The sequence below is a fragment of the Paroedura picta genome, chromosome 3, assembly GCF_049243985.1.
Source record: "Paroedura picta isolate Pp20150507F chromosome 3, Ppicta_v3.0, whole genome shotgun sequence".
Taxonomy (NCBI): domain Eukaryota; kingdom Metazoa; phylum Chordata; class Lepidosauria; order Squamata; family Gekkonidae; genus Paroedura; species Paroedura picta.
In genome coordinates, this window is record NC_135371.1 from 13,914,197 (window position 1) to 13,930,558 (window position 16,362).

General features: G+C 45.6%; 1 protein-coding gene across 1 annotated transcript; it reads left to right on the forward strand.

Annotated features, from left to right (window-relative positions):
- The first annotated feature begins 1,177 nt into the window (after window positions 1-1,177).
- Window positions 1,178-14,408, forward strand: LOC143831589 (zinc finger protein RFP-like). The gene is made up of 7 exons (XM_077324685.1): window positions 1,178-1,650; window positions 4,363-4,458; window positions 5,438-5,668; window positions 6,938-6,960; window positions 8,440-8,564; window positions 9,413-9,469; window positions 10,691-14,408. Exons 1-7 carry the CDS (start codon window positions 1,231-1,233, stop codon window positions 11,206-11,208), a joined length of 1,470 nt encoding a protein of 489 aa, XP_077180800.1. The 5' UTR covers window positions 1,178-1,230; the 3' UTR covers window positions 11,209-14,408.
- Window positions 14,409-16,362: the final 1,954 nt, after the last annotated feature.

Below are 16,362 nucleotides of genomic sequence, written 5' to 3' on the forward strand. Positions count from 1 at the left end.
CTTTCTCTTGTTTTCAACTCTCCTTCCTAATGCAAGGTTATCAACATACTCAATTTGGAAAGATGCTGTAGTTCCTTTGGCTTGTGAGCCCACGCACCCTCCTGCTATGTGAATTGGTGTCCCACCACCCTACAGCCTAGAGAAGAAAAATGTTCTATCCACAGTTGGCATTTAGCCACTGAGCAATCGAACCCACAAAACCCAAACCTGCTAGTGTGGGAGCCTCTTGTGGTGCAGAGTGGTAAGGCAGCAGACATGCAGTCTGAAAGCTTTACCCATGAGGCTGGGAGTTTGATCCCAGCAGCCGGCTCAAGGTTGACTCAGCCTTCCATCCTTCCGAGGTCGGTAAAATAAGTAACCATCTTGCTGGGGGGTAAACGGTAATGACTGGGGAAGGCACTGGCAAACCACCCCGTATTGAGTCTGCCATGAAAACGCTGGAGGGCGTCACCCCAAGGGTCAGACATGACTCGGTGCTTGCACACACGGGGGATACCTTTACCTTTTTAACAAGCAACAGTAACAGCAATAATATTATAACAATAAAAGTTGCTTTACAGCACCCTTAAAAGTGCCACTGGACTCAAAATATGTTATACAGCGCTCATAACTCATTTTAAAAAACCACCCCCCGCTGGACTATGTTGAAGCTGCCAAATACAAAGGCCCAGATCTCGGGAAAATATGTTAAGCAATGGACATTCTTGTGGAATCATATGAAAAAACAAAAACTATGGAGACTGCGAAGATCTGTAAAAATTTCATATAGTTGCAGCTGGTTTTAAGTAAAATGTCACGTCACAGATTTACTATTTCATTTAGGGCCAGGAGAGAAGTCTTGAATAGATGTCTTTGTGTTTGAACTTTAGGTTAGTGAATTGACATATTAAGAACGGGTATGAATATATATTTGATACCCCAATCAAATATTCGAATTGCAAATGAAAAGACTGGAAAGAAACACCCCTCCACACACCCTCGCGTGCACACCGATGCACAAGCGACTGGCTTGTGGCTTGTGCATTGCACTGGCTTCCAAAACACGCGCCACATGTTCGCCCGTCGCTCCTCCCCGGCGCCGCCTTCGGCGCCCGATGCTGGGGGCGTCGCCGCGGCCGCCCGGCTGTCTCCGCCGCCCAATGGGCTCCGCGCTGGCTTGCCACATGCTCCCTGCCCGCCTGCCTGCCTGCCTGGCCGGCGCCTCCCTTCCTTCGCCCGCCCCCTCGCGCCATGGCCACCGAGAGCCCGCTGGAAACGCTGCAGCGCGAGATCACCTGCTCCATCTGCCTGGGCTACTTCAAGGAGCCCGTGTCCATCGAGTGCGGCCACAACTTCTGCCAGGCGTGCATCACGCAGTGCTGGGGCCGCTCGGACGACGAGAACACCTCGTGCCCGCAGTGCCGCCGCTGGTCGCGCAAGAGGAGCTTCAGGCCCAACCGGGAGCTGGGCAACGTCGTGGAGGTGACCAAGCGGCTGCGCCTGGAGGCGGCCAACGCGCTCGCCGGACAGCGCCTGTGCGACAAGCACCAGGAGCCGCTCAAGCTCTTCTGCGAGCACGACGAGACGCCCGTCTGTGTCATCTGCAGGGAGTCGCGGGCGCACAAGGCCCACCCCATGCTGCCCATCGAGGAGGCGGCGCAGGATTACAAGGTAGAACCCGAACCCACCCTTGCCCCGTCCGGCCCTGGTCTGCCTTGTCGCCAGCCCCACCCAGAAGCACGTCTCCCTGGCTTCAGTGGGGTGGCCTCCTCGAGAGCAGGGGTAGTCAACCTCTGGTCCTCCAGATGTTCATGGACTACAATTCCCATGAGCCCCTGCCAGCATTTGCTCTCGAGCAGGGGTGGCCAACCTGCAATCCTCCAGATGTTCATGGACTACAATTCCCATGAGCCCCTGCCAGCATTTGCTCTCGAGCAGGGGTGGCCAACCTGCAATCCTCCAGATGTTCATGGACTACAATTCCCATGAGCCCCTGCCAGCATTTGCTCTCGAGCAGGGGTAGTCAACCTGTGGTCCTCCAGATGTTCATGGACTACAATTCCCACGAGCCCCTGCCAGCATTTTCTCTCGAGCAGGGGTAGTCAACCTGTGGTCCTCCAGATGTTCATGGACTACAATTCCCACGAGCCCCTGCCGGCAGGGGCTCGTGGGAATTGTAGTCCATGAACATCTGGAGGACCACAGGTTGACTACCCCTGCTCGAGAGGATTGCGCTTAGATGGGCAAGCGGAAGCAAGCCGGTCTGTGTTCAGTGGGGCCGCTTCCTCCCGGGCAGGGGCAGGCTGGCGGCTACTTGGGCAGCCATCAGAAGTATGTTCAACAGGATTTGGGCCCCAGCAGGTTTGGCCCGTGCAATCCTGGACATTTGTACTTGCAAGCAGATGCTACTGGATTCTGTAGGGCTTGCTCTGGGGTGGGCATGCGTAGGGCTGCCGTCGGACAGTTGTGCTAGTCCGGTTTAAGACCATTGGTTTCCGCCCAACTCATGAAACGCGGGTGTAACTCTGTGTTATACTCGATGTTAAATGCTTGATATTACTGATTTGAAACATTCAAAGTGGTTTGGTTACTTCCCCCGCCGCCCCTGTTCACCCATACCTTTCTGCCCAGCTTGTTTTTTAAAATAAGATCCATAAAACAATAAACAATTGTGAAACATTAGTAAAAGCGGCAGAAGAAAACCGAGGTTTGATTAGGAATTCAAACAACAAAGGGACCCCCCCCTACACACAGACACACACACACTCACACACACTATACTGTTCACAATAGCAATAACCATAAACAACTTTATTTTTTATATCCTGCCCTTCCCAGCTGGCTTAGGGTGTGGAACAACAAAAATATAGCAAATCATTAAATTTATATAATTTAAAAGTTACAATATGGGTTTAAATTAAAATATATTAAAAGCCACCACCTTAAAATTTTACTGGGGGGGGGGGCTAATCTCTATTGGGTGGACTGATGTTTTGTGGTTGGGATTCCTCAAGCAGGGAGGCTAGCATTCCTCAATGCTAATTTCGTGGCCTCAACACCCTAGGCCTGGTGGAACAGCAAGTCCCAGTGTGTCACTAACATGATAAAGGCCTGGCATCCCTGCTCTCCCTTCCTCGGTTTCCTCCTGGGTATGGGAAGGGCAATGAGATGTTACTCAAGGGGGTGGGATCTGACTTGCCTTAACTCCTGTGATTCCAAACTATGTGGCATTTCCACGGATACTGTGCAGCACATGTCTCTGTACTCAGCAGTAAGTTCCACTAAGTTCAGTGGGGCTCGCTCCCATGTAAAGGTGCAGTGGGTTGCACCATTGTTCTGGTACATGCGATTTGCATCAGATAACACTGTGCATCAGTTAAGTGGGGTGTAGGACAGAACAATGCAGGCTTTTTGTTTCTTCCATAACTAGTTCAGACAGCTAGCCTCCTGCAACGAGTTCATGTATGGGAGCCCATGAGGGCTAGTCCACCTACTCTAAAAATCATCAGAATCTTTTCTTTGAAAATCAGGCAAGTGGTATGGGTGAACAGGGGTGATGGGGAAAGTATTTTGCGCAAGTAGAACTGGAAGCACCCTGACTGGATGGCCTAGGCTAGCCGGATCTTGTCCGATCTTGGAAACTAAGCAGGTCAGCCTTGGCTGGTACACCAAGGAAGTCCAGGGTCAATAAACAGAGGCAGGCAATAGTAAACAACCTCTGTTCATTTATTACCTCAAAAACCCTACTGAGTTGCTGTAAGTCAACACTTTGAGGTCCCCCTCATTGGCAGTCTTCAAGCAGCAGCTGGACAGATACTTAACATGGCTGCTTTAGGCTGATCCTGCATTGAGCAGGGGGTTGGACCAAATGGCCTGTCTGGCCCCTTCCAACTCTAGGATTCTGTTCTGTGATTCTTCCACCTGAACTGGGAAGCCCATTAGTTGGGAAACCCTATGTGGAAGCCATAGTGCAAAATGCTTACGATTCATGCCTATGCCATTGTTTCAGTTTTCATAACACTTAGACCCCTGTGTTTTGGTGAAATGTATCTTTGGAAATTGCTGCGTGTATGTGGGGGGAGGGGGGGAGGGAATCAAATCCAAGCTAAAGTTCAGGACTCCACAGAGAGCTCAAGATTGCCGATCTAAAACACTATTCTAAGAAGTCAATGGGCTTAGAAGGATGTAACTGTGTTTAGGATTGCACTGTAAATAGCAAACCATTTGTTACGGGCAGAGCTCCCTGGAAACCAGTGGGACTTAACCCAGAGTAAACCCAGATCAGACTGCAAGCTATCAAAGCAGAACCAGTCTTCCCAAAATCTTGTGGGCGGGAGAGATCCCTAAGTGCCGTCCCTGACATGTCTTTTTGTCTGTGCTCAGAAACAAGTTGCCACCCACGTGAAAACTCTGAAATACAGGAGAGAAAAGCTGAAAGAGTCCAAAGAAGACTTGGAGTGCAGAAGCCAGGCTGATCAGGTAAGAGCTTGCCTCTGTGACCCATGAAGAAATGGGACATGAGGGGGGATGCCTGTTTATTCTGATGGTGGGGAAAGAGGGAATATATTCAGGTCTGCATAGCACAAACTCCTCATGTGACACAGTTAGATTCAAGTCCAGTAGGACCTTAGAACTGGACCTTAGAACCAACCAGCATTTCAGAGTGTAAGTGCTTGATCCTCCCTTTGACTTCTACCCTACTGAGGAAGGGAAGTTTGACCTTCAAAAGGTTATGCCGTGAAACTCTGGCTGGTCCCCAAGATGGTAATGGATCTAACTATTCTACTGCAGACCAACACAGCTGTCCTCTGAAACCATCCTCATATGGCAGTCTCACCTGTGGACACTTCTGCCTGCCAGTTGCAGGTGTAATGGAGGGAAGGGCGGTTTAGAAATTTAACAAATAATAATAAAATAATGGTACGATGGGCCTTATGAGATGCAGAAGTTGGGTTCCCCACCCAACAGGATCTGCTTATAGTCCTCCTTGGTCTTGAGGATGAAGTCTGTGATCACCTGGGCCTGTTTTGTTTTTTTTCTGTTGCTGCCCTGCTTTTATGGAGCAGCCTCCTGGAAGGGGTGAGGCAGGCATCTTCCAGTGAGGCTGCAAAACAGTGTTATTTAAGACTTTGCAGGGTGGCTTCCTCTGCTCATCTCTTGCCTGGAATGCCTGGTGGATGAGGTCAACATGAGTCAATGGCAGCTTGATGGCACATTATCTTTCTTCCTAATTCTTCAGTTAGAGTCCAGAGGTTTCCAAGCACGTTATTTGAGGACGGTGTCCTGTCTGAGTTAACCTGCTGCCTTGGGGTTGTACCAACCCAGCTGTCCCAGGCTTGCTGGCTCATTTCATCTAAAAAAGCTGGTCCAGGCACCCGAGGCAGCAGAGCTGGCATATAGAAGGCTGGAATCTTTTTTTCAACCTGGGCTAGCCATACCCTTTCCCTGCTCCTTTCAGGATGACGTGCAAACGGAGAAGCAGAAAGTAGAGTCCGAGTTTAACCAAATCCACGAATTCTTGGAGAAGATAGAGCGTTTCCTGATTATTATGCTGAAGAAGTTTGACAAAGAGATAGTGCAGAGGAGGGATGGAGCGGCCACCAAACTCTCCGAGGAGATTGCTCGTTTGGATACCTTGATCACCGAGGTGGAGGAGAAATGCCAGCAGTCGGCAAGCGAATTCCTGCAGGTGAGGCTGACTCTCTGGGCTTGAATACAAACAAGGAAAGGAGGTCCCAGGAATGAATGCGAGAGTCCAAAGGATAAACAATCAGTTAGACCAAAACATAAAAGGATTTTTAAAAAGGGTTGTGTGTTCCTTCTTTAATGTTAATTGAAGAGGCAAAAAATTAAACAGGTGCGAGGATGGACTTCCAATAAAAGCCAAAACACATTCCAAAAAAACACCCAGTGAATACATCTGAGTAAGATAATTAAAAAACAATGGAGAGGTTTTTATAATGGGAACAGTTACTCTTGGAACTTTTGATTTCTCATCAATACAAGTTTTTCATAGGGTCGGTCTTACATTCCATAAATATCTATATAATAAAAACCACATAAATACAAGGACAGCAAACAAGGCTTTGAAAAAGGACTTGCCCACGCAACCAATTGAGATTAAGACTGACCAAGTCAGAGCTGCTTTTCTCTCTCTTTAGGTCTGTAATACACAGACGAAATGCAGACACATTTAAAGTAGTTATACTGTTAACAGGGGTGATAACTTACTGATACTAAGATACATTAGCCTTAAAGGAACTATCTGGATAGATTGGCAGGAATGAGATTTATAAGAAACAGTTCTGCTATCTGAGATCACTCTGTACTAATATTGAGCATTAAAGATAAGAGGAAGGAACAGGCAGCGGGCTTCCTGGAATTCTTTTATGTTTTGGTCTACAGTTTATACTTTGGAGTCTGATTTTCTGTGCTTCAGCACTCAAGCCGGATATACAGGAAATAGTGTTGACGGAAAACTGGTGCCACATTACGGTGTTATTTCGTGCCGGTCTTTAGACTGCTGGTTTGAAATTAGATTCAGGTTCAGAATTCTGTTAAGGCTTTGTTTGCTACCTTGTTTCTGTGCCTCTAGGTAAAGGTAAAGGTATCCCCTGTGCAAGCACCGAGTCATGTCTGACCCTTGGGGTGACGCCCTCTAGCGTTTTCATGGCAGACTCAATACGGGGTGGTTTGCCAGTGCCTTCCCCAGTCATTACCGTTTACCCCCCAGCAAGCTGGGTACTCATTTTACCGACCTCGGAAGGATGGAAGGCTGAGTCAACCTTGACCCGGCTGCTGGGATTGAACTCCCAACCTCATGGGCAGACAGCTTCAGACAGCATATCGCTGCCTTACCACTCTGCGCCACAAGAGGCTCATTCTGCGCCTCTAGTCTAGGCAATATTTCTGGCATAAAAATGTGACACTGGTCTTCTTTCTTTTTCCCCTTCCTCAGGACATCAGGAACATTCTGAACAAGTACGTAGCTCTTTTGTAAACATCATCACCTTTTATTATGGTGGGGAGAGCTGAGGAAACCTACTTTAGACTTCCATCTAATAAAAGATGAGCAAGGTTCTCCCTAAGGGCACAAATCTTGGGCTGTATTCGAGTGTTGCACACAAATCACATTTTGTTTTTGGTGGGAAAAGTTTTGAGAATCTGGCGCTCCACGTAGTTTGGAGTGAATAATGTCTGAACCGTGCTAAAAGTCTTTGTTTGTTTCCCAGATGGGAAAAGTTGCAACAAGCTACAATTTATTCAATCTACTTCCTGAGCAGGGAAGTAGCACAGGAACCTATGGACTTCCTGGTTGGGTCCCGTTAGTTTCTTTTCAAGTCTTACAACCAATCTGTATTCATGTCGTAGCAGTAGTACGTGTGAAAAGGATCTGGGGGGTCTTAGTAGACCATACACTGAACGTGAGTCTGCAGTTTGACTTGGTAGCTTAAAAGGCTGTATTAAAAGAAGTATAGTGTCCAGATCATGTGAGGTGATGTTACCACTTTATTCTGCTTTGGTTAGACCTCACTTGGAGTACTATGTTCAGTTTTGGGCACCACAACTGAAGAAAGATATAGAGAAACTGGAGCGTGTCCAGAAGAGAGCCACAAAGATGGTGAGGGGTTTGGAGACCAAGTCGTATGAGGAAAGGTTGAGGGAGCGTGGTCTATTTAGCCTGGAGAGGAGACGGCTGAGAGGGGATTTGATAACCATCTTCAAATAGAAGATGGAGCAGAGTTGTTTTCTATTGCCCCAGGGGGTAGGAGCAGAACCAATGGGTTAAAATTAATTCAAAAGAATTTTTGGCTAAACATCCGGAAGAAGTTCCTAACAATTAGAGAGGATCCTCAGTGGAACAGGCTTCCTCGGGAGGTGTTGAGTTCTCCTTTGGAAGCTTTTAAACAGAGGCTAAATAGTCATCTGACAGAAATGCTGACTTTATGAACATAGGCAGATTGTGAGTATGAGGACAGGTAGTTGTGAGTTCCTGCATAGTGCAGTGAGTTGGACTAGATGACCCTTGAGGTCCCTTCCAACTCTAATTCTTTGATTCTACTAGGACGTAGTTGTTTTGTCTTTATCAAAACATTTCCAGCCCACTTCTCCTCCCCCAACTTGATGGGGACCAAGTCAACGTTCCTAAACTATATATGTTAAAAACCCAAATACAACAGATTAAAATGCATAGTCCATATAATAAATAGACCAATTCATTGCAGAATTACCCTTAGCCAAATGCCCTCTCAGAAAAGTGTCACCTTTACAGATTTGTACAAAGGTTTCGTTTATTCCATACAAACTTTCCCACTATCAGTTAGAATATTTATGAACATTCTGTAACATCAGAAGAGTGCTTTGAGCAAGGGAACTGCAGCCAGCCAGTTTTTAGTCATTCATACATCTAATGCAGGTAAGTTCCTGACTACAAGATAATGGACCTGTTTTCCATTCTAGGTGTCAGGATGGACAGCTGCCACAGCTCATGACAGTTCCTTCTTCTCCAACTGACCTGGAAAAAAAACTCGGGCATTTCAGTCTGAAAAATGTTGTTATCAAGGAGGCTCTGGAGAAATGTCGAGGTAACAAAAGGGGAAAATTAGAGTTTGTTGCTACTTAAAATAGTCAAGAATTTCCTGGCAGTTTTATTTATTTTACTGGGTGAATGGGTATGTGTGTGTTGTGTTTGTATGGGCCTCAGCATTTTCTACGTCAAAAAAGCCCAGTCTTAGTGCCCAGAATAAAATAAAAATTATTTTGATGGGTGGAATGAATTAGAAAGAAATGGAGGGAGTTCAGACAGAAGGGAGAAAAATGGACCTTGGGGGAAAGTGTGCAATAATCTTAGAAGGACTATGAATAATTGTGTGGCCCACAGTCTTCACATTCCCCCCACTTCTACAGCACCCAGCCCTGAGGTTTTTCTTTTTCTCTCCTTCAATTCAATTGTACATATTGATCAGCAACCATACTGATCTTCTTGAAAACAAATGTGCATCTTCTTTTCCTCTGAGCTTGATGGAGTGACCAGCTGGAATATAGGAGCAGTAACATTCTGGGGCATTGCCGATTTAGCTGGTCTACTGTTTCTGAATTTTGGCCAGGCAGTGCTTGTGCATTTCTTTTCTAAATTATCGTCTTGTGACTGTGACAGAAAAAGAAGAAAGCTGAGAGGGATGGCCTGCCAAGCACTGAGCCAAATGACACCTTCTGTATCCGAATAACACTCTGTCCTCATTCCCAGGGAAAGCTGTAACATATGAAGAAAATCTGGTTCTTGTATTTGCTGTTCCCTCTCCCCCCTCTCTTTCTCACCCACACACAAACACAGTTTATGGATGGGTAGGGCATGCTTTCAAGATGAATAATTTATATCTAGCATCAGTGTAATGGGGACGTTTGAGTCTCTTTCTCCTCTCTCCCTTTCTAGAGACAATGATATCCGAATTGGCAAAAGCGAGAGCAATGGAAACAGCAGCTCAAAAAGGTGAGTTGCTTTTTTTTTGTTACGGAAGAGCAAGGCTATGTCTATGAAGTCTCCTTGTTCTGCTCCCCGAAACACTCTGTTATGTTTGGAGAAGGGAACATACAATGCAAAACTGAAAAAGGAAACCGAAACAGAAGTTGGGAATCCAAAATAGTTGAGCTGCAAAACAATATTAAAAAAAAACATTGCAAATATTTATTAAACAAAGTGCACCGAAACAATATATTTAAAACAAAGTAAAAAGAACACATATCTAACTGCACATGACAGAAAAGACCAAACGTGCTTCGACCCACAGGGGTCTTCTTCAGTGGTCAAATTGTGTGAAATGCTCTTTTGTACAAGATCAAAATCTAAAAGCTTGCTGGGTGGCAAAGAAAAATCTGTTAGGTGTAGTCCCAACTATTGTTTCTAAACTATTTGATTTGGAGCCCACCTTCTAAAATAGGTATTATCTGAGGCCACCTCTCTCAGATTTAGCCTAACTAACATCAAGAGTGCATTGGTCTGTTCTGTCATGTGCAGTTAGATATGTGTTGTATTTATTTTGTTTTTAATATATTGTATCAGTGCTCTTTGTTTAATAAACATTTGTAATGCTTTTTAAATATTGTTATGCAGCTCAGCTTTTGGGTTCCTGACTCCTGGAGAAGGGAACAGTCCCTGCATTCAGCAGGCAAAGGCTTGTAGTCCTGCTTGGAGGAGGGCAGGATGCTGTTCCCATTGGCTGCAGAGGAAAGGATGCGCAGTAATGGGTTTAAACTACAACGATATAGGCTAGATATCAGGGGGAAAAAATTTCACAGTCAGAGTAGTTCAGCAGTGGAATAGGCTGCCTAAGGAGGTGGTAGGCTCCCCCTCACTGGCAGTCTTCAAGCAAAGGTTGGATAGACACTTTTCTTGGATGCTTTAGGATGCTTAGGGCTGATCCTGCGTTGAGCAGGGGGTTGGACTAGATGGCCAGTGTGGCCCCTTCCAATTATGATTCTGTGATTCTGCTTGTCCTTGTAGCTCTTTCAGCATTCAGAGAGCAGAGGGGTTTTATACCCATGACTATGTCAACACTTGGATCCAAATCTCCAGAACCCTGAAGATGCCACCTGTTTCCCAAGTGGTCTTCAAAGCCTCCCTGTCTTGTATTGGGTTTAAATAAATCAGAATAAAATGCTTCCTTCCCTGTGGCAGAACTCCTCTGACTTTTGGTTTGTTTCTTCCCCTCAGCCATCATAACTCTGGACCCCGGCTCAGCTCATCCCATGTTAGTGGTGAGTGAAGACAGGAAGAGCGTAAAGCATGGAACTGTGTGGCAGCAGCTGCCTGACAACCCGGATAGATTTGACACCACCTCCATTGTGCTGGGCTGCGAAAGATTCACCTCAGGGATCCACTACTGGGAAGTGGAAGTAGGGGATGGGCAAAACTGGGCTCTCGGTGTCTCCTTGGAGTGCGTGAAGAGGCAGGGAGCTGTCACCCTTCACCCTCCAGGGGGGATCTGGGCTTTGGGGCTCTGTGGGGATGAATACAAGGCTTATACTTTCCCAGAGACATGCCTCACCCTAGATGAACCGCCAGAGAAAATCCAGGTTTTTCTGCATTACGAGCGAGGTTGGGTAGCATTTTTCGACGCGGATTATATGTCCTTGATCTATATTTTCCAGTCAGCTAAATTCATGGGAGAGAAACTATGTCCTTTCTTTAAATTGTATAGTGAAACGACAGAGCTTAAACTGTGTCCCTGAGTCGAGTTGCCAGTTCCAGGGTGGGGTTTGGGGAGAGAAGGGACTTGAGTGAGGTATAATGCCATCGACTCTCCAGATGCCCATGGAGTACAATTCCCAAAAGTCCCTACTCATGCTGGCAGGGGCTCATGGGAATTGTAGTGCATGGACATCTGGAAAGACACAGAGCAGGGGTAGTCAAACTGTGGCCCTCCAGATGTCCATGAACTACAATTCCCAGAAGCCCTTGCCAGCATTCACTGGCAGGGGCTTCTGGGAATTGTAGTCCATGGACATCTGGAGGGCCGCAGTTTGACTACCCCTGGAATAGAGCCTATCCTCCCAAAGCTGCCATTTTTTTTCTAGGGGAAATGATCGCCATAATCGAGTTAATTTGTAGTTCTTGGGAGATCTCCGAGGCCCATCTGGAGATTGGCAACTTGATCCCTGAGACATCATTTCTAGTTCATTGTCTAGTTACATTCTTCAGCTATAACCATGCATCATTTTGTATGGCACTGTATGAATAGTATATAATTTCGATTGGGAGGAAAAAAGATCTTCAGCTCTCAAAGTAAGTAAAAGAGCAGGTTTCTTCACTCCCTCTCTGTTTTGTTTTAAAATCACATCAAGTGTACATAATTGGAGAGTTTCTTGTGTCATCATCAATATTTAGTTGCTGGCTGAGTATTAGTATATTCGTATACACCTCTACCTTGTATTCCACTAACATTAAATCTAGTTATGCTTTTATTTAACATATTGCACCGGAATGTAAATATATATATATATTGGCTTAGGAGCACACCCCATTCTTTTCAGTGCACCCCAGTTCCATCTCAAAAAGTTAGGATTTGTAATATTGGTAATCAGGACTTCATCTTCAGATTGTTCCTTGCCTCGTCTCAGAAATCCGTCTCTTTCCGAATAGTCTGTGTGCATCTTACCCCGTTCCATAGTCTCTCTCTCTCTTTCTCTCTGAAGCTCAGAGGGTGCTCAGAGTCAGTTTGGTGTAGTGGTTAGGAGTGTGGACTTCTAATCTGGCATGCCGGGTTCGATTCTGCACTCCCCCACATACAACCAGCTGGATGACCTTGGGCTCCCCACAGCACTGATAAAGCTGTTCTAACCTATCAGTGATATCAGGGCTCTTTCAGCATCACCCACCTCACAGGGTGTCTGTTGTGGGGAGAGGAAGGGAAGGCGACTGTAAGCCGCTTTGAGCCTCCTTTGGGTAGAGAAAAGTGGCTTATAAGAACCCCAACTCTTCTTCCTTCTTTCTCTTCTTCTTCTATGAGAAAGCAGGATCTGAAGGTTCATTGCTGTTGCCTTACCTGATATGTTACCTTGCTTGGGCAGGTGATGTGGGCCACTGACAATTTATAATAGTTTGCCCCCACTCTAAATCAGAATGTGGCTTGAGGAGGAATGATGGGCTATCAAAGGGCACAGGATGGGAAGAGGCAAGAGAAGAACAGTGTTAAGGAATATAGTGCTGGATCCCTCTCTTCAGTCTCCCTCCCCCCTGCCCACAGTACATGCCTCTTCCATTGTAGGAGTGAGACTGAAGCTGCATGATATTACTTACTTTGCTGAAGCTAAGTAGGTCTAGGTGTGTCCAGTGGCTATGTGAGAGACTGGAAGTCTGAGATCCTGAGTGTGCAAACCTCATGATGGAGAAAAGGTAGGATAAAAATGTAGCAATACGTCTGTGAAGCTACATAGCTTTTCTTCTAATGAGCAAATAATTTCCCCCATTCCTCTTTTTAGCATTTATTATTATTCATTATGTAGCAGTTCCAGCAGAGTCTTTTTTAATTTGACAAAGCATAACACACCCACTTAAACATGGTAGAACATTGCCTGCCTGACCTTCTGTAAGCGTTTTCCTCTTTGATACAACTCAAGCGCTGTTCATGCTGAGCGACTATAAATGTTACAGCGACTGCTATATTGCCCATTCTTGCAGAAGGGTTTGTTCCCCATCCTGTGTTGTATTGCCATTGAATTTTGAGATGGGAAAATGTAAGTTCAAAAGCAGGGGTGCGATTAATTTGTTTTTCTTTTTTAAAAGTTTAAAGAAAATAATCCCCTCCAACTAAAGCTTGAACCATTTCCAGCTCCTAAACTTTGTCAAAGTCCCACAAGTGAGTGTCGGAACACTTCTGCCTTATATGGAGTCCAGCCTTTGACCTCTCAAGGTCAGCCTTGTCTGCTTTGATTGGCAGTGTCTCTCCATGGTCTTGTGGGTATGGTCATTCACCTCGCCTACTAGGTGACGCTTTTAAACTGGGACCTTCTGCATGCAGTGCAGATGTGCCACTGGTGACACCAGGCCCTTATCCTGTGGATGACAATGGAAAGATAAACAAAACCTCAAGTTATTTCCTCTCAGAAAGTGGAAACAGTCATTAACTTTCGGGCAGAAAGATCATCTTTCTAATGTAAATTTTGAGTGAGTTGTGGAATTTCATTTTGAAGTGTGTCTGGCTGGCCACTGTGTGAGAAAGGATGCTGGACTAAATAAAGCCAGTGTTGTGTAGTGGCTAAGAGCAGCAGCTTCTAATCTGGCGATCTGGGTTCGATTCCCCACTCCTCCACATGCAGCCAGCTGGGTGAGCTTTGGCTTGTCACAGCACTGAGAAAGCTGCTTTGACCGAGCAGTGATATCAGGGCTCTCTCAGCCTCACCCACCCCACAGGGTGTCTGTTGTGGGGAGAGGAATGGGAAGGCGACTAAGCTGCTTTGAGGCTCCTTCCCGTATAGAAAAAAGCGGCATATAAGAACCAACTCTTCTTCTTCAGTAATATCAGGGCTCTCACAGCCTCACCTCCCTCACAGGGGGTCTGTTGTGGGGAGAGGAAAGGGAAGGCAATCGGAAGCCGCTCTGAGACTCCTGGTAGAGAAAAGCGGCATATAAAAACCAAGTCTTCTTTTATTGGTATGATCCAGCAGGGCTTTTCCTATGTTCTTACTTGGTATTCTGACCACTGTAAGTCATATTCAGTCCCCTTCCCTGCCTCATCAGCTTTTGAGATTTCACAAAGTCAGGACTATCTTTAAGGGCTTAATGGTTTTGAGTTTGCTATAAAAGCTGAGGTTTCCCGAGCTGCTCAATTTTGTGCCTGGTACTTTTCTGCTTGGGGGAGTTTGCGAACTCCCCACCACCCTCCATCTAAGTCTGTTGCTTTCATCTGTCTCCCTGTTCTGGTTATGTTGTTCTTATAAATCTCAGAATCCTTCTAAAGGTCAAATTTCACATTGGCAAGCCTAAACAGGATGGTATCCATTGACTCCAAAGAACTGCCGGTTACACAATTTACTTGGGCAAAATTTGAGTCCAATAGCACCTTAAAGATCAAAAAAAAAAATCAGGGAATAAGCTTTCAAGAATCAAAGAGCATTTGTCAAAAAACTGGTGTGCTGGGGAGGTGACTTGTGAGAAATAGCTTGAACAATGGAGAAGATTTAGGTTTCTCATCAACTTGTATCTGCTTTTTTTAACAAGAGGAAGAAGGAAAATTGGAAATACATACTCTCATTCTTTGACCTATCTGACGGAACCTTTTCTTATGTTACAAGACTATTCCAGGAGCACTGCGGCCTTGTTAGACTTGCCAAAACAAAGGCCTGTTAAGTTGCATAGTGACATGTACTGTTCCTCATGAGAACCAAGCTGGGGAGTTGTTGAAAGCTGTGATGCATGCTGCTTAGCAGCCTCTCTCCAGGGTTACGGCCAAGTATTGCGAACCTAGGATGTTCTACAAAGCATTGTGCAGGTTAGATGCAAAGGTTACATTCCACTAAAAACAGAACTTTGCTTTTGAAGGAGATGCCAGGGGATTTCATCACTGTTTTCATGACTTTTGCACCGTTGTCGTCTTAGGACCTTTGGCTATCCCTATGAGTCTTTATTATTATTTTGCTTTATTGATGGCTGTGATTTCTCTTTCAAGTCCTGGGATGCAAGTCTGTGTTGGTTTGGTATTGTTTTGTGTATATATTTAAAGGGGGCGTGTGGCCAACTACCATAACTGGTGGGAGTTGGCCTGGGGAGAACTATTGAACAAAGGCTGAAGTATAGGAAGTCCATAATAATGTGGGATTAGTTTGTAAGTGACAGAAGGGGGGGGTGGAGACTTTTCAGCCAGCTGTTGTATGCTGCACTTGCTGTACAAATCTAAACTGATCTATAGCTTCCCAGGGTGATCCCCAAAATTGTAGTTTTTCTTACAGCCCTTTCCCTGTATTGCCTTTGTTTTTAGAGACTTCAGTTTTATAGGTGACCGTGCAAAGAAAAAACCCTGCATTTTATTGTATTTTTAATTGTTAGGGCAATTTTCTTTCCTCCCTGCTTCCATTTTTCTCTTTGACCGTTTACGCACTGGAGGTTTCATGCTGGGCTGCAGGCTGGAGTTTTAGTCATAGGAGGTTGCCCCACCTCTTCATGCATCCACATGGGGGAGCATTTGGCCTGGTGCACCTCATCCACCCCCAATTTGTGCTCCTGCATGGGAGCTGGGGCAGTGAAGTTCCAAGTGCATAAATGGTCTTTGTCTTTGTCTTCCTTCCTTCCTCTCTCTGTCTCTTTGTCTTCCTTCCTCCCTCTCTTTCTGTCTTTGTCTTCCACCCTTCCTTACTCCCTCCCTCCCTCTCTCACCCTTCCTTCCTCCCTCCCTCCCTCCACATTCTTGTGGATGGACCTTGCCTTTAGTTATTTGAATGTTTTCTGTGTAAAAGCCTTTGTGCTCTGTAGCCAATCCTGAAAGTGAAATGAACAGATTCACGGACTTCAGTGGGACAAAGGGGAAAGTCTGGTGAGTTTGGTGGCTTATAGATAGCAGCATCCACACTGACTGATATATTTTCTTTTTTGTTAAGGATCAGCAGGTTGTAATGTTAAGATCCTCAAACTTATTGTGTCACTGCATTAAATCCCTTTCATGAACACAAAAGATTGTCATGTTTTTGTTATGCAGCAGTGTTCCAAAAAAAACTTATTTTCTGAGTTGATTTTTTTGCACATGGTCGGAATGAACAAATTGAAGTACTCAGCCAAATGAAGTGTCCTAGTTGTGTCCCTCCCTCCTGCCCAGATCACAAATACATGTAAGGGAATTGGGTATGGAGAGAACCTGGTCTCTCACTTTATTAATTTAAAAAACAAATTCCACT